At 38.9% G+C, this 22,954-nt stretch overlaps 2 protein-coding genes across 2 annotated transcripts in view; one reads left to right on the top strand and one right to left on the bottom strand.

Annotated features, from left to right (window-relative positions):
- LOC119730357 (poly(A)-specific ribonuclease PNLDC1-like) overlaps positions 1-17,830 on the top strand; it is a 26,647-nt gene extending 8,817 nt beyond the window's left edge. Inside the window, exons 9-21 of the mRNA XM_038203213.1 lie at positions 2,038-2,108; positions 2,326-2,386; positions 3,370-3,439; positions 3,712-3,797; positions 4,963-5,098; positions 5,518-5,571; positions 5,670-5,712; positions 6,400-6,499; positions 7,302-7,388; positions 9,128-9,216; positions 9,613-9,711; positions 11,305-11,429; positions 17,699-17,830. Coding sequence (XP_038059141.1) covers positions 2,038-2,108; positions 2,326-2,386; positions 3,370-3,439; positions 3,712-3,797; positions 4,963-5,098; positions 5,518-5,571; positions 5,670-5,712; positions 6,400-6,499; positions 7,302-7,388; positions 9,128-9,216; positions 9,613-9,711; positions 11,305-11,374 — 966 coding nt within the window. The 3' untranslated portion in view covers positions 11,375-11,429; positions 17,699-17,830. The remainder of the gene's footprint in view (positions 1-2,037; positions 2,109-2,325; positions 2,387-3,369; positions 3,440-3,711; positions 3,798-4,962; positions 5,099-5,517; positions 5,572-5,669; positions 5,713-6,399; positions 6,500-7,301; positions 7,389-9,127; positions 9,217-9,612; positions 9,712-11,304; positions 11,430-17,698) is intronic.
- Positions 12,491-22,954, bottom strand: LOC119730358 (ion channel TACAN-like). The gene is made up of 11 exons (XM_038203214.1): positions 22,770-22,954; positions 21,772-21,890; positions 21,233-21,349; positions 20,702-20,761; positions 19,405-19,500; positions 17,726-17,815; positions 17,276-17,403; positions 16,591-16,683; positions 16,064-16,128; positions 15,220-15,288; positions 12,491-14,343 (listed from the first exon to the last, which is right to left on the bottom strand). The coding sequence occupies exons 1-11, from the start codon at positions 22,839-22,841 to the stop codon at positions 14,224-14,226; spliced, it is 1,029 nt and encodes a 342-aa protein (XP_038059142.1). The 5' UTR covers positions 22,842-22,954; the 3' UTR covers positions 12,491-14,223.

The raw sequence follows: 22,954 nt of genomic DNA, 5'->3' as shown, positions 1-22,954 counted from the left end.
ATTTTAACTAAATTGAAGTCTTTGAATTTGTGCACACCTGTCATCTTGCACTTTTTCAGAGGCACATTCCAACATATGGATTTTTCAACATATTAAGCCAGATTAGGAGTCCGTGAAAACACCCTTAAGATAATCCTTTGTTTACCCATGGAGATAGACCCAGTGTACCGTTATGTATAACCAATGATAATCCTCAGTGGCCAGGGTCATTAAAAAAACGTGAAAATACCCTTACAGCCTGATTAGTCCTATATAAGCCCCATGTAAATGTCCGTGAAACATCTCTTAAAGGTAATTTTCACAGAGAAATGGACTTTTAATGAATTTTTAAGGGATGAAGATGTTCATAGTGTGAGGCTGCATCAGAAACTCTTGTCTAGGGCTATTGTCTAGGTCTTCACCTGTTATAACTCCATGTAGTCAGGTGGCTTAGATCTAATTTTTGTCAAGATCGTGACCGACTGGTCCAAAGCACCAAACTTGGCAGATATATTCTTATAGACCTAGAGAAGATATTTAGAAGGGGTGACACCTGAAATTCTTTTGGGAAGAGTGCCTAATTTGCATAAATCGTTAATCCCTGACGTGTAATATATTTATTCCCATATTTGGGTATATTTCCATTTTTTTATTTTTTTGAAAAGTGTATTTTGGGGATTCTACTTACATATCTTTACTTAAATAACATTTTCCAAAGCATATAAGTGACTGAATAATTATGAGGACATAGTAACAATCCAAAATGGCTACTATTATGACCTAAAATTGCGCGCATTTACCTTGTCTCCAGATATCATCAATTAGTCTTGCCAAACATTAGCATTGATGAACTTCAAATTCACCAAGTAGCTTACTGGTACAGCTACCCTATTAAAACCTTATGCAAAATCATGTGAACTATGATAACATTGTGATATTAAGCCCAGAAAACAAAAACTGGGGAAAAACGAGGTGTCCATAAATTAGGCTAACAAGTAGGTGAATGGTTGCCTAACATTGAACACTGGAACGAGTTCAAGGAAATTCCCCTAATTATTGTTGAGAAAACGTTTTGGCGTAGACAAAATTATTGTAAACAACAATAATCTCTTATTTAGGGGGATTTTGTTGAACTTGTTTAAGTTCCCACGTTACCCTTCCCCTACTAGCCCAATTTACGGACACCACATTTTCTCCCCTTTTTTGTCTTTTGGGCTAAGCATCAAGATGTTATCAATTTTCACTTAATTTCCCACTTATTTTTGTTAGGGTCACTATGCCAGTAAGTAACTTTGTTAATTTGAAGCTCATCAATACCCACGTTTGGCGAGACTAGTTGATGATATCTGAGGAAAAGGTAAATGCGCGTAACTTTAGGGTAAAATAGTAGCAATTGTGGTTCTTTACTATGTCCTCCTAATTATTCAGTCACTTATATGTTTTACAAAATGTTATTGAAGTAAGAATATGCAAGTAGAATCACAAAATACACTTTTCAAAAAATTAAAAAAATAAAAATATACCCAAATATGGGAATAAATATATTACACGGCAGGGATTAACGATTTATGCAAATTAGGCATCCTTCCCAAAAGAATTTCAGGTGTCACCCCTTCTAAATATCTTCTCTAGGGCTATAAGAATCTATCTGCCAAGTTTGGTGCTTTGGACCAGTCGGTCACGATTCCGACCATATGCTACCTGACTAATGGGAACAAGCTGACTATAGCCGTAGCCATTGCTCTGGACGCCAGTTTCAGACACGGCCTTAGAGTGTAAAAGATCTATTTTCCAAAATTGATCACTTCACTGCCCAATCCCAGATGTTAATGTTAAATACAAACTCACTCTGATCTTGCACTAATTTCAATCAAGACACTTTCATTAAATATGGTGTCTTGACTTTTATGGAATTTTGTGTTTATGTCTGTGCTAAATGTTACTTCTTTCAGTGACATTTAAATGTTTGTGTGTTTGTACCAAGTATCTTTGCGCTAATTTTTTGTGTGTACCAAAAGTGGATGAGTACTTTTTCAATCTGTTCTTTTCTTTTCCAAGATATTAATAACAAAGTTGAATCCTGAGAAGAAAGCTGCATTGCTGAAAGAAGAAAGACCTTGGACAGAAAGGTTGGTTATGTTAAATACTTTCCCCAGGTTTTTTAAGTTTTTTTTTCAGCCACATCATGTGTTAATTATTTTTTCATAAAACCTCATCAATATCCAATAACTATTTTCCCCAACTATTTGTATCGACTCATTTCCCTAAGGTAGGGTGCTCAAATGTACGTCAGCAGGTTGTATAAATATTATGGTTATTAAATTTAATTTTTGTGTTTCTCTCCAGGTTGTTGGTCAAGCTAAGTGGCTTCACAAGAGTCTTCAGGCACATCAGTGAGCTGAAGAAAGTAAGACAATGTACCATTTTATTCTTGAGAAACTAATGATTGTTAAATTGTCAGAAGGTTCACAACAAGTCAAACTGCATAAAGATGAAATCAATATACACCAACACATTGGTTGTGATTTAATTACATTTAATGACACCAAGGGCTCCTGAAAAGCTCGCAGGCACCGTAGCTAGGCAGTCTGAAAAAAAAATCTAGAAGAAGAACATGATAAACGAGTTTTCGATGTTAGGGGTGGATGGAAAAAACTGAAATGATATTTTTTAGGGAAAACCCTTGCTATCTGGCAATTTCTGAAAACCAAATCCACACGTCAGCTAAGGTGAGATTCTGAACTGGCCATACAGGTTAAAGATAGCGTCCATCATTTGTCATTTGTGCATTATGTTTGTTTGAAGCAACAAAAGTGCCCAAAATCTAAAGAAGGGTGCTGAACAACTAAGCTGACAAAGTTTTAGCTCAGTTAATGATGTCTATTCTGAGAAAACATTTGATTTCAAATCAAAAGTTGCTGAGTCGTGTTTTGAATTGGGCCTGCATTCAACGTCCGAGACACGTTCTAACTAAGCCGATTGCAGCTAGCGATGTCGCTCACTGAACCGACAAATTATAGCAACCGCACGTGTGTGTGCGTCATGTCAACGCTTGCGCGCGCTTCGCCCAATAAAAAAACAACAACGAACTACTAACGGATATTTCCAACGATGCGTTTTTAGACGCATGGTTGGAAAGGCCTTCTTGCATTGATTTCTTCAAAACGACAGCTTGCTAGAAAGAATAATTATACGGGGAGATTAGTCCCATTACTATATTTAAACCAAGTATGTTTTTCAACATTAATTACGTCAGTTACTTTTTGGATAGCTGCAAATGATGGACTGTACCTTTAAAGACCAGGAAATTACTACTGCCAACCCTACGCTCCCAGATGGAGTGGCTAGTATAATTGTGTCATGACTGCTTTTCTTGTATTGTATTGCCAGCCCCTGATTGGTCACAATTTCCTGACGGATCTTCTCTTTCTGCACTCCAAGTTCTACAAGACATTACCAGGTAAGATCAAGCAGCTCTCTCATCCTTCAAGATTAAATTTGTGGCAGATTTGGGGTCAGTCAGCACAAGTAAACAAGGGCCATCACAAGTCAATTTTGGTTAGCTGGTTCCGATGCACAGGCCTAATGTGTCCATGGTGGTTTGAAACATCCGACTGATTAAGCGAATTGTTCACAAAACCTGAGTGCAGTTCTTCATATTGAGTGCATGTTATCAGTGTTTCATGCTGTTGTGTTCATCCCACACTTGTTTTGTTATCTGTTTGTGTGCAGCTAAATTCCAAGACTTCAAGAGGAACATCCATGACTTGCTTCCTCATCTTTACGACACCAAGTTCCTCATCATGGAGATCAGGAGGGTAGGATGCTTCCTAAATTGCCTCAATCCTTGGCCCAGTATTCTATGAACTGCCTGCTAAATCCAACATCAGGAAACAATCAGTGAACCATAAAATAAGCAGAATTCCGAAGTCACTTTACTCACTTCTGGTAAGGAAACCCATAAAACACACGCACCAGTATGATGGGATATTGAGTGCAGTACCTGTTGATATCAGATTTGAAGCCGACAGTCGACTAAGGAAAGCTCGGTGGTCGAGCGGTAAGACCTCTGCACTAGTAAACTGGAGGTTGGGGGTTCGTGTCCCACCTGAGCAAGCTTTTGATCTTTTCTCGCAGAAACTAATTCTCGGACAGCACTCGGTATATACAGGCATGCAACTTTTCCTCGGATCTGCTGATTTCCTCGTTTTTTACTTCTCATGAATGCCATTACAAATTGAAAAACACTTACAAAGTCTTGTGTGGTATGGAGTTTCCTCGTTTTTTTCCAAATTCCCAGTTGTGAATGCCTCGACTAAGGGAAGCTCGGTGGTCGAGCGGTAAGACCTTTGCACTTGTAAGTTGTGGGTTCGAGTCCCACCTGAGCAAGCTTTTGATCTGCTCTCACAGAAGCTAATTCTCGGACAGCACTCAGTGTATAGTGCTTATGAAAATAATTGAACATTAGGCTTGTGCGTTATTGGAGTCCACCGTGTACCGTCACGTAAATATTGTGGTATCGGGTACCTTTCTGAGCAAAATATTATTTCATCAAAGCACAATAAGACACCTATTGTAAGGGAAACTGCAAAAAGGCGGGGTCAGAAAAACTTCAGAGGCCATGCTGAATGACTAGTATTTTCACCCTTTCTATACCATGGTGACAAGAATGATTATCCGAATACTAGCAGATCTGGCTACGTTTCACCTTTTATAAAAGTGTTTGTGCACACATCTCACCACATGTAAGCGGGAAAATCACGGTACTGAAATCCCATACCAAGATCGTCGGTATTTCGGTATTTTGACATCATTCGGTATTGTTCGGTATCAACAAAATTTGTCACTTTACGGTATTATTGAAGTGTAGTCCAAGCCTACCAAATGTTAAATTTACGTCTCCCGATTGAAAAATTCAAGATGTCATTGATGAAATGAGGCAGTCAACGCTGATTGACTGTTCTTTTCTGTCCCATTGTTTAGGAACTTGAGGAAGCAGGCTTGTCATTGACCTCAACGAGTCTTGCCAATGTTTACCACGCCATGCACACCGATCCCAGTAAGCTGGGTGTACCGCACCTGCCAGAGATAGAACTGGCTGACAACTGTGCCAGATACGGTAGGTTTCAAACAATAAGCCTGAGATGTAATGACGTCACGCTTTGTTTACATGTGCACTTTCCTGTGTAGTAGACGGTCCCCACTTTATCTGGCGTCCCGACTTCGCTCCCATAGGAAAGCGCATAATTATGTAAACAAAGCCATTACGTCATTACGTCTCAGGTTTATTTGTCTCTTGCATTTCAAAAAAGTTAAAATTATCTTTTATACTGGATTTGCTCTTAGAAGTAATCAAGGGAAGTGAATAAAAATGAATGTTTGAGGTTTACAGTTGTTCACTTATGGAAGGTTCTTAGGATGCAATTTATTTGCCCTTTGATAATGAAAAATAGTGTAATGGCTGTGTATTGACTAGGTGCTGCCGTTCATAACTCATTTGGAAATTTTCTGGAAACTGTTTCTCTTTATTCTGGACAGGAAAGGAAGAGTTTTTCCACGAGGCTGGGTTTGATGCCTATCTTGCCGGCTATGGTAAGTATCTATTTCTTTCTTGATATATAACTTCAGTGACCACTAACGGTGTACCTTACGAAGTATCGTCATCTAAGTTGTTTTATTTTTCTCTGTAGTGTTCTTGAGAATGGCTCACTACATCACAGCCAAGGATACAAGGTAAGGCTTCAGAAGTCTTAATTGCTTAAAGCTTCACCTCTCAGCCGGGAGGGGAGGGGGATCCCCAAGATCTCAGCCATCGAGTGACAAAAAATTTTGAAACTCGTTACATGAATAGAACAACTTATTATGAACATACCCAAGAAATTTCATGACTATAGGTCAAAGGGTTTAGGAATTATGGCTAATTAATTATTCATATATGCATGAATGGTAATTCTGCTTTGTGTACACTACGTATATGGGGAAGTTAAGCTTTTATGGTGCATAACGCCGGAAAATTTTTCACTGCGCGGCTACCCATTGTCCAATTTTTTATGTTTTTGGTATCAAAAGATGTGCAAGGCTCGAGGCTAAAAAGTCATAACAACTCGGCTTGCAAAAATCTTTTTTTAAAGCTATTGCCGTAAAAGTTGGGGGGGGGGTGGATTCCGGCCCCTTTAGGGTTAAAAGGCAAGAGAACCAGTTGCGTATAACTTTTGGTTCAAGCATGACTAGAAAACCCTATAAGATTTATTCATAATTTTGGCATCTCTCTGTCTGCTGGCAAGTAGAAAACTAAGGGCAGTCTGTGAGTTCATGTATCCCCCCTTGTAACTGAACCAAGTTCAGACAATCAAATAAACTCATGATTATGCCAACTATGTCACTGTTTTTGAACATCAATGCATTGCCTTTTCTTCTCAGCATCATGCATCCCAAGCTGCTTACATTCAGGAAGTACATCCCAGCCTTAGCTCCACATGAGAATAAATCCAACATCATCAGAGCCAGCGTACCGTATGTGGTGAGTCTTCTTCATGAAATGTCAGGTACATTCAAGACCGAATTATTCAAGTCACAAGAAATTACTTTGCACACAGCTTTTAAATTGGGTTGGCAAACTTTCCTGTACCCTTGTTTAGTCACAGTTTATTTTTTTAATTTGACTCGTTTTTGGAAAAAACAAAGGAGCTAGCAGTTTAAAAATAAAAAGTTAAATGTATTTACCCAAAAAGTAAGATTTAACATAATATTCTTGTGAATAATGATGATTTTATTTTTAAATATGGTTAAAGTAATGTACAGCTTAATCCTACATTGCACATACAATGCACCAGACTCATCTAGTACATTTGGGCCATCAGATTGCCCTGAATATAGAACGTGAAAAATCTGTTTATTTCAAAAGGTGATAAGGCCAAAAAAGAAAATACTCGGTCTCTGGTCAGCGCGCGCGTCAAGTTTAATCATGCGCGTCAACTTTTTTTTTCTTCAAATTAACATGGAAGCTACAACAGCGCCCTCTATTGCCGCACCTCCTCAAAAATTTTGTACCAAGGAGCACTAAGGAATGGGGAAAATGCACCAAGGCAAATGATAAAGGGCACCAAGGCATATTATGGAGGACACCAATGTATAATGAGGACACAAAAAAGCAAAATAATACCCACCTTGTCTGTACAATTCAAGCTTGGAAAAAAAAAAGCCAACCCCCCCCAAAAAAAAACCACCGCGTCGCCGCATCAATTCCGGAACTTCGGTCTGACCAGAGACCGACTATTTTTTTTTTTTGGCCTAACACTGTTTAAATATTTTCCTCCTTGCAGAATCTGGCAGGAGAAGATCCAGCATCGAGGCGACCCAAATTACTGTACGTCACCTCTAGAGGGCCTTCTCCATTGCAGGCAAAGGAGGTAAAACTGTGGTCCGAAAACCAGATAGAGCATACAGATATCCGAGTTATAACTTGGTCAATCACAAGACAAAGCACAAATCAAATCAGGTCTTAAGTTACAGGATACGAAGAGTGATGTTATTGTTATAAGGTGTGCTTGGATACTGTAATTTCATTGGTTTAGAACAGCCACGTGTCTAGTCTGTAAAATTCATTATACAATGGTTAACCTCTTATTCAAAGCGCGTAGCACTCTCGGCTTTGCCTCGGGTACTATGTGCCCCACGGGTGTTAAAAACGGCATATCCCACATCACAGCAGTCAGCAATTGTTATATGTCACAGTCAGCAGTCAGCAATTGTTATATGTTACAGCTCGGGGCGCATAGCACTCACAGCTTCGCCTTGTGTGATATGCGCCCCTCGGGTGTTAAAAAACGGTATATCCCACATCACAGCAGTCAACAATTGTTATATGTCACAGTCAGCAGTCAGCAATTGTAATATGTTACAGCTCGGGGCGCATAGCACTCACAGCTTCGCCTTGTGTGATATGCGCCCCTCGGGTGTGAAAAATGGTATATTCCACATCACAGCAGTCAACAATTGTTATATGTCACAGTCAGCAGTCAGCAATTGTTATATGTTACAGCTCGGGGCGCATAGCACTCACAGCTTTGCCTCAGTTGCTATGCACCCCTTGGGTGTTAAAAACAGCATATCCCACATCACAGCAGTCAACAATTGTTATATGTCACAGTCAGCAGTCAGCAATTGTTATATGTTACAGCTCGGGGCGCATAGCACTCACAGCTTTGCCTCAGTTGCTTTGCACCCCTTGGGTGTTAAAAACAGCATATCCCACATCACAGCAGTCAACAATTGTTATATGTCACAGTCAGCAGTCAGCAATTGTTATATGTTACAGCTCGGGGCGCATAGCACTCTCTGCTTCGCCTTGGGTGCTATGTGCCCCACGGGTGTTAAAAACGGAATTTCCCACATCACAGCAGTCAGCAATTGTTATATGTCACAGCTCATTTGCATAGCTTGTAAACTGACTTCGGACTGACTGACTTGTGATGATTTGATTGACGGACTCGATTACAGCTCTGCTGAAAAAAGAACTCTCATCGAATTCAAGTTCCACTGTCTTCAAATTGATATTTAGCTTCTTGCTTCCTGAGTGCCTATCTGACACCTGCAGCTTGGAACCACACAATCTATCTTTGCTAGCTGTTTACTACACCATCTTGGGCCAGAGAGGGCAGAAGTCCCGAAACTTTCTTGCAAGAAAATCAAGGTTTCTGTGATGTGAAGCACCACCCCCCCCCCCCCACCACCACACGCACACATGTTTGTACAGTCGAACACCTTTATAACAAGGTCCTTGGGACTTTACAAATTACCTTGTTATAACAGGTACCTTGTATTAATGGAAAACAAAGAAAACCAAAGACTTCGACCTAAAATTGTGCTTGTTATAAGCAGGATGTTGTATTAACAGTGCTCTTCTGATCAGGGTTCGACTGCATATGGTGTAAATCGAGGATTTCCTATTGTTGCTCTTTTGTTCATACTTGAACCTTTTGCAACAGCTCCCTTTGGTTTTGTACACGTTTTCCATCATGGCACACAATATGCTCAAATACTGAAGAATTGAGGGCATGCAAATCATGATTTGGGCAGCGTAGGCAATTTCGGACTGATTTACTGGCCTGCAACCTTAAAGTTGAACAATGACACTTCTTTATTTTAGTTGGCAGCCATGTTCAACACCTACACCTCTGTGGATGTGAAGATGATTGACAGGAGGCATGCCTTGTTGGCGACGTCAACCTGGGGAGGGTATGAAATCACTTTGTTCAGGTTTATTGAATTACTTTTTATATAAAAATTCTGTTATACATATTCCTTTGTTAACAGTTGTACAAGATCTGAATGCTAACTTGCATATCTTGGTAAATGTCCACTTGGTTCAGGGTATCATTTTGTGCCTATCCGTCGGGGTGTCCGTTGTGCTGTCCGTCGGGGTATTTCGCAGATATATTGTGCTCGGGCATTATTCTTGGATGAGATCATTATCACAGCCCAACCAATACAATTGCTATATCACTTACTTCGTGTCAGAGTATGAACTAACAAACACATCGTCCTTGAGTAAACTCTCACTTATTGAAAACTCATAAAGTATTGTCAAGATCGATTGATTTGGTATTGACATATTGTTTTCATTATCTGCAGGAGTAAGGACATTATGAGAGCATTCAAGAATGACAGAACGATTCATCTGGCTAACTACAATGTATTCCAGCATTCCAAACCTGTCCGCTATGGACTGTGGTAAGTCATGATGTGAATCCTCAGTGAACATGGATCTGTTTACCCTCCCATGTACCCTGCTCATGTGACATCTTCTGGCTGTGTGATTGGTAGTTTAATATATCATGTGATATGTTCATGATCTGTTATTGGCTACTCTTGCAGAAACCCAATCTTGCAATTATCATGCCAGATTTTTATTACTATAGACCATTATCATTTTTTTTTTCCCATTCAAATCAATATAACCAAATCGAGGCTGGAAGGAAAAATAGTCTGGTTCCTTTTTGCGCAAAAAGCATCATCATTCAGTACTGTTATTGAATGCAGGGAACATGACTGAAATGGTGGCAGCATGATAAAGGTCTGTTACCGGGATGTTTTCATGCCTAAGCGCCCATTGCAGGTGCATTTTGTAAAGCTCGTAACAAATAGTTTAAGGTGAGGGTGAATGGTCAGGGCTGAGATTTGTCAGTATTTTTCCTGATTTCAGGATAATCCCTTTTGAAATCTGGAGAACCTGAGGTTTTACCTTAAAAGTTTATACAGAACAAAAGAAATGGGTGTATACATATACATAGACCCTACTTTATTTTGGGGCCCTTGGCGCCACCAAACCCTCTGCCGATTGTTTCATACATTTTTCATTTTCCCGCATCTCACCTATGCAAGGCCACAACAAGTGGGTAACTTGGATTTGTCTTTATCATGTGTCAATCCCAGGCAATGTACAGTTTCTTTTACAATGCAAGCTTTGAAATCTTGGACTAAGAATTAATTGCCCCATTTAGACAGAATTTAAATGTGAACTGGACCCTTTCTGCCTGTCAATTAGATCTCAACTTTTGTTCAGATAACCACAGTGTTTCAGGTATAATCAAGCGATGTGAGAAAGCACTGTTAGAGACGTACACATATTGCATTGCCAAGGGTTATGGCCTATTCCAGAATAGTCTATTAGAGGTAGCCTGGACCATTTGCAGGTATCCAAAAAGTAACCAACCAAATTGTTAAAAGCTTACTTGGTGTAAATATAGGGATGACACTAAACTCCCTGTGAAATTATTCCTTCTGGCATGCTGTCATTTTGAAGATAACGATAAAAGGAGGTCATTTCCAAAGATGTGTCACGTGACACATTTTTGGAATTTCACGTTTGTTGTTGGTTTGTAATTGGGTGAATGGGTGTCATGATTATTATTCGTTGGTTCAGTGTTTGACATCATGGAGCTGCAATTGGCTGAATGAGAATCGTGTCCCAAATGCTGATTTTGGGATTGTGTCAGGAGAGGGCGCAATTCAAAATATGGCTCTGCAACTTTTGGATTGACATTGAGATCCAGAATATTGTGTTTTCTCAAAATTAAAGCATTCACAGAGCTAAAACTTCATCAGGTTGCTGGAGTTGTTTATAAATCTTTAAATTTTGGGCACTTTTGTTGCTTCAAATGAAAAAAACGCACAAATGACAAATGGTCTATTCGACATTTAACAGCGTATTTGCTTGATTAAACCCTTATCTTGTCATTATGAAAATGCCTCTTTGTATTTGTAATTGTGATTTAAAATCCCTGTGAAACCAGTAAAAAAAATTCACTGGACTATATTTCTCAGGGGTGCTATTGCAGTCATGGGAGCTGTGTGCTTATGGACGTTTTTTGGAGACCAACCCAAGAAAACATGAATTCACACAGTCAGAGTGGACCTCAACCAACCAACTTGTCCAGCAGATAGGAAAGGTGAGCCATGAGTCAGTCTTCTAGGAGTTATGGGGGATTATGGACCCTAGTGCAGGAACTGTAGATAGCATATACCGGGGTGTGCCCTTAACTTTTTCTTTTTACTAGCCAGCGGGACTAATGAAACAAACTCTTATCTATAGTCCACGGGCCTTTTCACTAGTCCGCAATAGAATTTTCAAATTTTTGCACCAGAATGTCTTAAACAACAATGATGTATTTACAATAACTTTGACTCGCCAGGCGGACTGCTTAACCCTAACTCCCCAGCCTAATTTACTAAGAATCATACCCATTCAGGCAAATTCCAACACCCACATGGGAAATTGTACACACACACTGTTGGACTTAATTTCTGGAGGTATGCTAAACCCAATGTGAAAGACCATCAGTTTAGGGGTACTGTACCTATCCCAACAGATTTGAACAAAACCTGCTGTTGAACTTTGATAGGTTGAGTTCGGTTAGGGTTAAGGAATGGTTTCGACTTGTCTGCTGCTGTTTTTACTTGCATTTGGCGAGCGGACTTCCGCTAATTTCGAACCCTGCATATACCAATAAGAGCTAATACAGGCATGGATGCACAGGTTTGCGTGCGACTAAGTTTTGCGCAAAATAAAACTCCCTTTTTCAGAGGGTTGCAGATTTTTCAATTTTTGCTCTTTAAAATTTTTTTAAGAGCACACGTATGCATCTTTACGCACTTATTCGTCTCCATGAAATAAGAGCTCTGTTAATAGTAGAACTCAACATAACTCTAGTCAATTGTTGAATTGTCTACTGCTGCCTTGGATCAGACATCAATGTTTGGGGAGACTAAACAGTTTAATCTTTGAGGTCCTTAATCTCTAATTTACGGAAGTATGTTTGTAAAAAGGGGGGTTCATGGACAATTTGGAGATGAGGGGGGGGGGGGTTCAGAAATGTTTCTCTCCATGACAGTAAAGGCTACGGACTTCATCTTCATTCCTGGGAAAACATTGTGGTGATCGTAAAAACACAAGCATATGGCTTAATATCTGGTGACACATCGGAAAGGAAAGATTCAGTACTGCACAACGTTGTGATTATCATTCCAATTTATTCAATAAATAGCTTCTTTAAACATTTAACAACTTTTTTGCCCACTAAAATACTGCATTTAATGACCAGCCATTTTGTTGCAGTTTCATTGGTTAACCCCCAAATAGGTTGAACTTTACCATAATCATTGACAAAAAAAACCCATAAAACACAAAAACAATCTCAGCCTTTGGACATTTCAAACCAAAATTATCAAGATTAGTAAATATAAGTAAATTGGACCACATTTAAGTGATTTTAGTTTTGAGACATTCCTTTATGATTCATTCTGACTTAAATTTTTCGGCATTGTCAAAACACAAATACAGGCAACATTTTTTTGTAATGCTGCGAACCGTCATGACTAGAGTGGTCTTCTCGTAGACTACTGAAATGCTCGGGTTGATACTAAGCAGTTTAATTTCAAGAAATAAACATAAAATGAGACACTGAAATAATCATCGAAAAGGCACACATACTAAAATGACAAATTAGAAAGTTAAAAACTTTAAGTAAAAACAAACTTCGGCTGAAAATTTCTCCAAGAAGGTAACTGGGTACGGAAATACAGAGTACATCTAAGTTTGGCGATCACTTTCCTTGCACCTGAAAAGCCATTTTCAACAAATCTTCTCAAAGTACCTTTTGCCTCAAAAACTGTTATTTATTTTAAAAGGTCTCCTTATAATGTATTTTTAGAGGTAAAGAGGTATCTGAATCTACATGAAAATAATTATGAAAACCAAACAAAGTGCATGCACACATTCTGGCAAAACAAAACTGTTCACTTTGGTCTATCATTTAATTCTAAATTTTCCTCCAAGTCGTGGTAAAAAAAAGGAAAGATTTTTCAAGGAAGTGTCCAGTTTTGGCACAGGATCTTTTTTTAAAAATTCGGATTGCGTGAATCAAGTCAAAGTTGAAAATATAACTTGAAAGACTAATGAACCAGGCATGCAACTTTTCCGCGGATCAGCTGATTTCCTCTATTTTTATTCCAATTTCAGCCATTCAAAATAGAAAAACACTGTACAAAGTCTTCTGATTTTTGGAATTTCCTCTTTTTTTTGTGAATGTACAGTTGCATGCCGGAATTATGAAGCAACCAAAAACCCAATACTGTATCACGTCATACACTAAGTGCAACTTTTTTGACAGACGACAACATGCACATTTATTCTGTCTATGCAAGCTCATTTTGTGTGTGTGTCGAAATCTGTTCTGTTTAGCAGAAAATAAAAGGAGTTATGAACGACTATATATATTCTTACGATGGTCTTTTGAGAAGCCCTGAGAATATCTACGTACTGTTCTCCTAAATTTGTTGCTGCCGTACACTCCTAAAGGCATAATGGGCAATCATGTCAAGATCTCCTAAATTGGTTTAACACTTGACATCAGCACTACATAAAGAAAAGCCTTTACTTGTAATTAAGTATTTTTTTATTATCTACTTGTTTAGCATTCACTCATTTTATTTTTAGTCTTGTCACCAGATTTGTAATATTAATTGACTTCACAGCTCGTTTCTCACACCAATTGCCAAATATTTCAAAAAAAAATTTTTGTGGCGCGACCCACACACATTAATTAGCATAAAAATATAACAGGCAGCTTTAGTTTTTTTTTCTTCTGTATCGTCATTTAAATCCTTGGATGATTGAATGTTTCCAATTATTTTAAGGACGGGCTTTTAACGTCTTGCCCCCGAGCGTACCTAGCGGACTTGCTTTCACAGAGATTTCTTGGATTTCTTTTTCTGCATGGCTTGGAACTTGGACAGCATCACCTTGGAGGTTGTGAAGAAGTTGCCCAGAAAGAGAATGAAGAAAATGATTGCTGATGCCGGAACCTTGAGAAAAAAAAAAAAAAATCATACAAAACTTTTGTTAAAAGAGTTAAAATGTCAAACTTAAGACAACAAAAATATGAAGGGGAACAATAGAGAGGTTAATGTACAAAACACATATGACAACACGTACTTGAAGCTTCGAGTTTCCATTCATGCATGCAGAAAAGAACTTGGCAGGTATTTCATAGAATTAGTGATTTGAATTGTGGGGTAGAATTTATTTAACGGGGGTACGTCAATCGGGTACCTGGATTCCTGTACTACCCGTAAATGCACACCCCTTGTCCTAGGCTTACGCGCTCTTGTGAAAACTCTTAACCTAACCTTTCTAATATATAAGTTTCAGAAAACATGAAAAGACAAAAATACTTCTGAATATGAAGGAGTGGATATGATTGGCCAGTTTCTAAACCGAATTATTGCCAGATTAGCAATGTTTTAGAAAGAGTACAAAGTCAGCTGCCTACTCTGAAAAACGATAAACATAGGTATTTTAAATACCGTATTTAGATTTACTACAGGGCACTGACATTATCTGAACGTGTCTGTAATTGACAGAGCTTATTTTTATGCAAAAATTATTTATGTAAAAATTATTTTTATGGTCCAGTGGTTACAGTGTTCGACCACTGTGCCATGGTACATGGGTTCGAACCCTGACGGGAACACAATGTTTGTGTCCTTGGGAAAGACACATTACTACAATTGCCTCTCTCCATCCAGGAGTAAAATATTGGTACTTGCGAGGGTACAGACAGATTGCTCTGATCTCAGCTGCAGAAAAGTGGTTTCATGGCCTGTTGAGCAGGGGTAATATTTGTGAAGCACTTGAGACCTACCTCTGTTGGAAAAAGGAGGAAATTTGTGTTAACTTACCATCCATTCATTACACTCGGGGTGGAAGGAGAGTTTGAAGAGAACAAAAGCATTGTACGCCTGAAAGATCTGCAAATGTAGAAATCACGCGTAAGCGTTTCGGAATTAAACTTCACAGAATGGGCATGAAACTTTCTAAAAAACTTAGATAAAATAACAGTCAATTAACAGTGTTCTGTTGGAAATATGCATGAATTTATAACTTTGCATGTTTAACTGCAATGTAACCATTGAGTAAACTCGAGGTTCGCACAGAAATCTTAAAATGAAATTCCACAACTTCCATGGCCAATTCCTGCACTTGGCATCTAAAGAGCCTATTTACAGTACACTGGGCCAGTCATCACACTGAGGCAAGGGACACCACTCCCTTTCAGCCTTCCAGTTTGGCACAAGACCACTGAGCACCACAAAAGCATCACAATGGTGCACTGAACAAGTGCACAGCATACATGCATAAAGAGGGAGATGTTACATTTTCGTAACGTGAGTAACCGATTTTGTGCGTCTTGTTTATCATGCATAACACATTTTTCTGGATGTCATCTTTGGTGCTTAGGTAGGTCTAGGTCTACTCTATCTACCATGGGGATAACAGTTATTAAACCTTTTTAGTAAGGTAATTACAGCCCAAGGAAACTCAAAAGTACATCAAATATGTAACATGAGTAACCATGGAATTGCCCATCATCACATATGGGTTGTGCAGGATTCCATTACTAAAATAACATTTTCCATGACTTGCTTTGATAGCTCGGTATTCCAGCATTTTTCATGAGTGGGGGAAACCTGCTTTAAATATCTGTTCACAAATTTTCCATCATAAGAATCCACATGTACTCACATATCCAAGCATCAGAAAGGGAAGAAGGAATTGAAGGCCTCTCCACATCCATTCTTGGAAACCCTCTGAAAAATGCGAGTTAGAAGCAAGCAAAATCAAATTATTACATAGCATGAATGAAATGCAGACGAGCTTTTTATTTATAAAGTAATAAAAAGATACGATTTATCAAAGACATTATAGTTTTTCATGTGGTTTAAAATCAAAGTGGTGGGGCCCACGGTAACATGGTCTCTGTGGAAAGCGCGAGTTGAGAATTCGTTTTTTCCATCCAAATGACTAAAGTTCTGAATTAACTAATTTTGCGTTGTTACAGATACCAGGCCCACAACCATTGGACTCCCTACAATTAGAATTTCAAACCTAGTACTCTGTAGCCAGAGGAGTATTTGAGTGTCTCCTAGACACCATTTTCAGGGAGAGGTATTTGGACACCTGTTGCTCAATTTTCAGCAATTTGAACAGACAAGTGCTTAAGTCATGTTTCAAACCCTGATTCTGTGGATAACAACCATCAGTTTACTCACCAACAGTGAGGTACATGTCGCTCTTCTCTCCCAAAGCCCTGAGACGATACAGACAGCCACTCTGGTAATAATATTGTAGCAGTTGTAGAAAATCTAAATGTGAAAAGATGAATTACAGACGTGAAAAACTTGCACATGTAGCAACTGTCACTCCCTTAAAGGTAATATATGCAGCATTTTCGAACATCAAAATACAAAACCTACCAAATTTTTATGAAATACCTTAATTGACGTAAGTGAAGCATGAATGGCACCTGGTGTGCTATCGTTTTCAAGCAAAGTGGAATTTTGTATCATCGTTGGGAAAAAACTGACTTTTATTTTTCAAATACTACCCTCAATTTACCAAATTTATTTAGTCCACATTTTGTTTGCAATCAGTGACACATCCGTGAACAGGTACAAGCCAGCTAGTCTGGTTTCCTGACCTGACAATTCCCTGACGTCTATAAGTTGCTCTTTTTCGTCTGAATTAGGGTTAGGGAACAAGACTACAAGAACAGCATTTTTTTCTTGGTTTTTCCAGCATTTATGAACACAAAACTTATTAACAAGATATATATGAACCAATTACTACGTGCAAACTTTTATAGATGAGAAACTCTAATCCATAATCAATTTTCATATTCTCGTTTTTTAACATCTGAAGTGAAATAGCTTGCGTGGCTTTACATGTTTGACTTACTTAGATACACCGAGAATGCCATGAATAAATTACGGAACATCTCGTATGACACACTGGCAGGCCAGATGAGCAGAATACCGCACAGCACAACCGACAGATAATGATGCAACACCCACCAGCCTTTGATTCTGAAACAAATGGGAAACTTTCATGTTTACAATGAAATCAGGCTTCCCACGGAAATCTTAACATAAAATCCCATAACTTTTTCCCATGATTTTTCCAGGACTTAGGCATTTAAATGCATTCTTCCTTGTTCCAGTATCCAACTTAAAAACAACCAGATACCAGTTTATGCATGTGTTGTACAAATTCATGTCATTTGATTTCGCATCTAGGAAATTTACTGAGTACTACACTGAGAAAAAAAGTTTATCAATGAACTGTTAATAAACAAAGCCATGGTTTTCTCTCTTATTTCAGATCATACTTGTCTAGTGATTTGTTTACCTGGATCCATTGTGTCTGAGGATGCTCTCCCGTATGACCAGCGTGCAGTAATACCACACCAGTAGGAAATGAAACAGGGCGTCGCAGACTCTACACAACAAGAACCATGGGATAAGTTGACTGTGTTAAGCCAAATCTTTGCATTGGATTTTATTTTTGTAAAAAGTTACTGCAGGGGGCTGTTAATTCTACCGTGTGTGTACACACTTGGATTAATATCAGCCGCAGCAAGTCATTCATTGCATAAACTCTTACCATACCGTGCTCTTTCAGAATCTTGTGAGGGTGCCCTAAGCCCGGTTCATACTTCACGCGAATGCGAAGCGAATTTGACGTCACGAAGCATTCGCTGCGAAATTCGCCCGAGTTGAAATGTGTTCAACTTTTACGAATTCGCAGCGCGAATACTTGCCACGACGTCACAAATTTGCGTTCGCTTTCGCTTTCGCGCAGAGTATGAACCGGGCTCTACTGTTGACCTTTTAAAGGTAGATTAGATCTTTTGTTATGTGTGCAATTTTTTTTTATCTGAAGCAACAAAAGTGCTCAAAATCTAAAGACGGGTACTTGACAACTTAAACCTGATGAAGTTTTTGCTCTGTTAATGTGTATATTCCGAGAAGACAATATTCTAGGATCTCGATTTCAATTCAAAAAGTTGCCATATTTTGAATCGAGCCCAAAATCAGCATTTAATCAATTGCAGCTACGCGATGTCACAAACTGAAGCGACGAATAATAATAACCGCGTGTTTGTGTGGGTCTCTGTCAACACTTGCGCGCATCAATTCAAGGATTCACACAACTGCAAACCAACTACTATTTCCAAAAACTTGTCACTTGACTCAGCTATGGAAATGACCTTTTTTTTATTGTTTTCTTCAAAATGACAGGAAAATTTCAGAGGGACTTTAGTGTCATTACTATCTTCAAACCAAGTAAGCTTTTTGACAAAAATTTGGTAAGTTACAAAAATGATCTACTCTACTTTTAACCTGCAAAATATTATCGTAGAACACAGCAAAAATATGGTAGAATCTCACATACAGTATGTAGGCCTACGCATGTGAATTACGGAGGTCAGTTATAGGCATAGAGCTATGTTAAATTACTAGAGCGCTAACTCCTCATTCTGCGCGCGGAGACGCTTTGAAGCCGTCCTGGGCGCAGACATTTTGAATTCATGCGCGTGTTTGTAGAACATAATAAAATTAGATGGATTGAATTTTGAAAGTGTACTCTACATGCAACGCACAAGTAGAACATACGCAAACAACTTAAGCGCGTCATTGACAGTTCAAAAAAACGTTACGGCAAAAAGTATCTGCAGCGAATACGTGCACGCGTTGCGCAGTTTGCGTAGAGCAAAATGACACGCTCATTTGCTGAGCGTGCGTTTCGGTTTTGGGCGTATTGGTTTCGATGACGCACCGGTTTGGAATACAAACGCAGATATGCAAATAGCCGTACAAAAGCTGTACAAAATTTCTAGGTCTCCATAGCTTTGTGTACAAACATGGATGCGCCCAGCAGGCGTTCCTTTGTACACGAAGTTAGCGCTCTAGTAATTTAATATAGCTCTATGGTTATAGGTAACTGATGCATAAGTCACGTGATCATAACGTTAGTTTTAGATAGCAGTGGCCATTATGTTTACCAACTGAATCAGATGCTAGTACCTGAAATCTATGAAGAGTGCCGTAGCAAGTGAGAAGACCAGCAGAATGATGGTCATGTAGAGTTTGAATCTCTCATACTCCTCCTTGTAGTCAAATCTGTTGGAGGAAAGGAGGGGTATAAGGATGTTATAGAAGGAGGATTCTTCTTAGTGTTGCAATGAGATCCGTCACAATTCTTCACACAGAGATGAAACTGGCCTTGGCAAAAAAAAATCTGAAATTGGACCTTGGATCGGAGCTGCCACAGGGTCGCGCAGTGCAGCGCAGCGCATCAACATGGGACCCAGTGAATTTTTCCATGTCATAGGTCAGTACTTAACCTTTTCTCCAGCCGGAAAAAGATCTGATCAGCGTTGGCCTAGGTGTGTTTCTACCATAGAATCACTCCATTCACGACTGGTAAAAGAGATTAAAACTACTACACTTGTGAACATTTTTAAGTGCCATTTTCATTGACTTTTCACAGACTTTTTTGGAAATTATAATGGGAAAAAAAAAATGTGGAATTTTTTTTTAAATAATCATTTTTGTGGGATTGTTTAAAAATCTGAAATTTCAGTGGAAAAGTAAAAAAATCTGATTTCAGATTAAAATCTGAAAAGTTTCATCTCTGTTCACAACTTTACAAAGGTCTATCACAAGTCATCAAGTCAAAAGCTATTATGATCTGTGACAAAGGTAATCCTTTGTTTTTGCGACATTATTTTTTTAAAAGTTGAACAAAGAAAGTTACTGGAGCGGGTTTTGAACCTGCCACCTCTGGATTACCGTTCCACTGCTCTACCAACTGAGCTATCCAGCCCTATGTTGGCGGTTCCCAAATTTGTCAATGTCTTTATTCAAGGGGTGCTAATCAGAAGCCATAATTGACTTGTGATGAAACTGGACTGCAACACCGACAAGTCTATATACATGGAAAAATGCTTTCGAATTCTCTAAGGTGTAGAGTAAGTGATGGGCGAGTAAGGCCATGATGTCGTTGGCCCTTTGACCCCTTTGTGTGTGATACGCACACACAAAAGGGCAACAAGTTCTGAATCTGTGTGCACTTAAGAAGTGTCAACCAATGCAATCTTAATACAGTTTATAATTGCTCTTCACTGGTCTTCACATTATGCTAAGCAATATTTTCCAATAAGCAGGCTGATGAAAATGGGTCGTGGTTAAATGTGAAGTCTAGCTTGTTTTGTGCGATATCATCTGCAGAATTAACGAAATTCTCGGACTGTAAGAAATGCAGGAGGGTTTGGTTTGATACATTTTTGTAGACTTTCGTGTGTGTTTTTTTACCGCTTACTTTTCTGATTTACTAAGAAGTGACACACTGACTTGGCCGAGAGTTAACTTGAGGAATCCTCTGCAATGAAAGGAAAATGAAAGTTATTGGGTTAAAGTCTGGGAACTGATGCAAACAGCTACTGCTCTTGTGTTAACAACCAAAGTTGCTGGGATTGTTTAAAAATACAAGTTTTACTCAATTTTTTAAGACAACGACCAATTGACAATAAAAGAGGTATCGTACATGTAAAATCACTTTGCCCATGTTTTTTGTTCTTGATTATTTTCTTTCAATACATCGATGTTGTAGGTGGACCCAGACATCCGGGAATTGTTTACATTGGCTTTAACATCTTGCTCTCAGACCTATGTACTTGAAAGTCAATGGTTCTTGAGTCTGGAGTGCTGAATGGTAACACAAAGCAACAGATGAAAACTGGTATACAAATGAATAGATGTTTTTATCGGATGACGTCACTCCGCCCTGATCTATACTGAAAATCAATTTTGGTCGTCAAAACTGCTACTAAACTGTTTACTTTGAACTTACTCGGATGGCCTAGGCAGTGATTCGTGGATCTCCACGCACACTTTCTGTTTCTCTGCCACGTGCCTCTGTAGCTCCTCCCATCTTGGCTTGTCCTCCAATCCCAGGTCTTTACCGTGCCTGACCAAGATTAATCAACCAATCAAATGTGAGGACCTGTCCTGTTCTCGGGCATGGACCTTCTCATGTACAGCCAAGTGCCACAAATACTGATTCGCAAGAGTGATTTCAACAGTATTTGTACCATATTTCTTACCGAAACCTGATATGTTTCAACACTCTTGGTGTGCACTGGAGCCTAAATTATACAACAGGCCATGCACAATGGCCCACACAACCTTAAGCACACGGTCTGCCTCCACAGACAACACAGACTTTGTGTGTGTGTACAAAACAAAAAAAGGCACGAGAGATTAGCGTGTTTAGACGTCACCCGGAGGCAAGTCGAGGCAATCTTGACGTTTTAACCAGTCAGCCGTGCCTGGGTACAAAAACAGCCAGTGCGTGTTTTCACGGCCTCCAGCCCAAACTGGTTAACTTACTTCTTGAGGGTCTGGCCGATCTGTGTGTATTTCTTCTTCTGATGTGTCACCATCGACATGCAGGACTTCTCTATTGTCCGCAATGTCTCGAGGGTTTTCTGGTACTCTTTGCTTTTCTCCTGTGGAAAGGAGAAATTGTGACATGTAAAAAAAGTTTGTATCAAAGTTTGGTTAAAGAAACTGTCATTAAACGTAAAAGCTCTCATTTGAATGAACAAGATCGTGTATTCGGATAAGTTACTTTCAGGACCCCTCTTTGTTTTATAGTCCAGATTTAATTTTTCTTTCTTGCTTCATGGTTCTGAAGGATTTTTTTCAAAGGGAACCAAATTTGAGAACCATTTGGTTGACAAACTGATGCATGTGCAACGGTTGAAAAACAATAGAGCAATTGTACAATGTATGTAAAGTAATTGACGCCAGAAATTAATTGAAAAATAAACTAACCCTGTTGAATATCAGCAGGCTTAATTTTCTAGAAAGAGGCAAGGTTTTCATTTATAAGGGAAATTGTGGGATAAAACAACGACAGTGTGTAAACTATTGTGATTTGCACAGAAAACAGGCATGGCAGGTAAGGTGATAAGATTATGATTATTATTAATAATAATATTATTAAAGAAATTCGCATTTTCTTCCAATCCAAGTCAAAGATAAGAGAACTGCAAGTTGAGGATGCAAAAGTCTTTTGCCGATTTGGAGTTGACAGCTATTGTGCAAAAGTCATTTTTTAAAGGAAGTAGTAGCAGAAGTAGTAAAAATATAGATTTTTTGTACACTTTCTAACCTAAATTTGGGCCCAGGGGGCCAGCTTATTTATGTTAACTGGTTATTGAATCGTGTCTTGAGGGCGCTCTAACCATTCCCAGTAACAATATACCGGAATACCGGCGGCAGTGTGTACATAGGCCTATGCGAACTTTACGGAGACGAATGCAAAAACAACTGCGACTTGAAAGAAATGAAATTAGCCTACCCCTCAACACATCAAATTTTACCTGCAATGAAACGAACTCAACATTGAGATCATCAAGCTCTTCAGCCAAAGATAAAAGCATGGTATTCGCCATCGTTCATCAGAGCTACGGGAGCAAAAACAAAAAGCTAAATAAAATTTACACCGTCCTGTCAACATAAATGATGACACGACAGCTAGTCAGGTTCCAGCTCAAAGTTTTAAACA

Source organism: Patiria miniata, unplaced genomic scaffold (assembly GCF_015706575.1).
Source record: "Patiria miniata isolate m_02_andy unplaced genomic scaffold, ASM1570657v1 HiC_scaffold_22, whole genome shotgun sequence".
In the NCBI taxonomy this organism is placed as follows: domain Eukaryota; kingdom Metazoa; phylum Echinodermata; class Asteroidea; order Valvatida; family Asterinidae; genus Patiria; species Patiria miniata.
The sequence above is the reverse complement of the archived record's forward strand: the minus strand, read 5'-3'. Positions and strand labels throughout refer to the sequence as shown.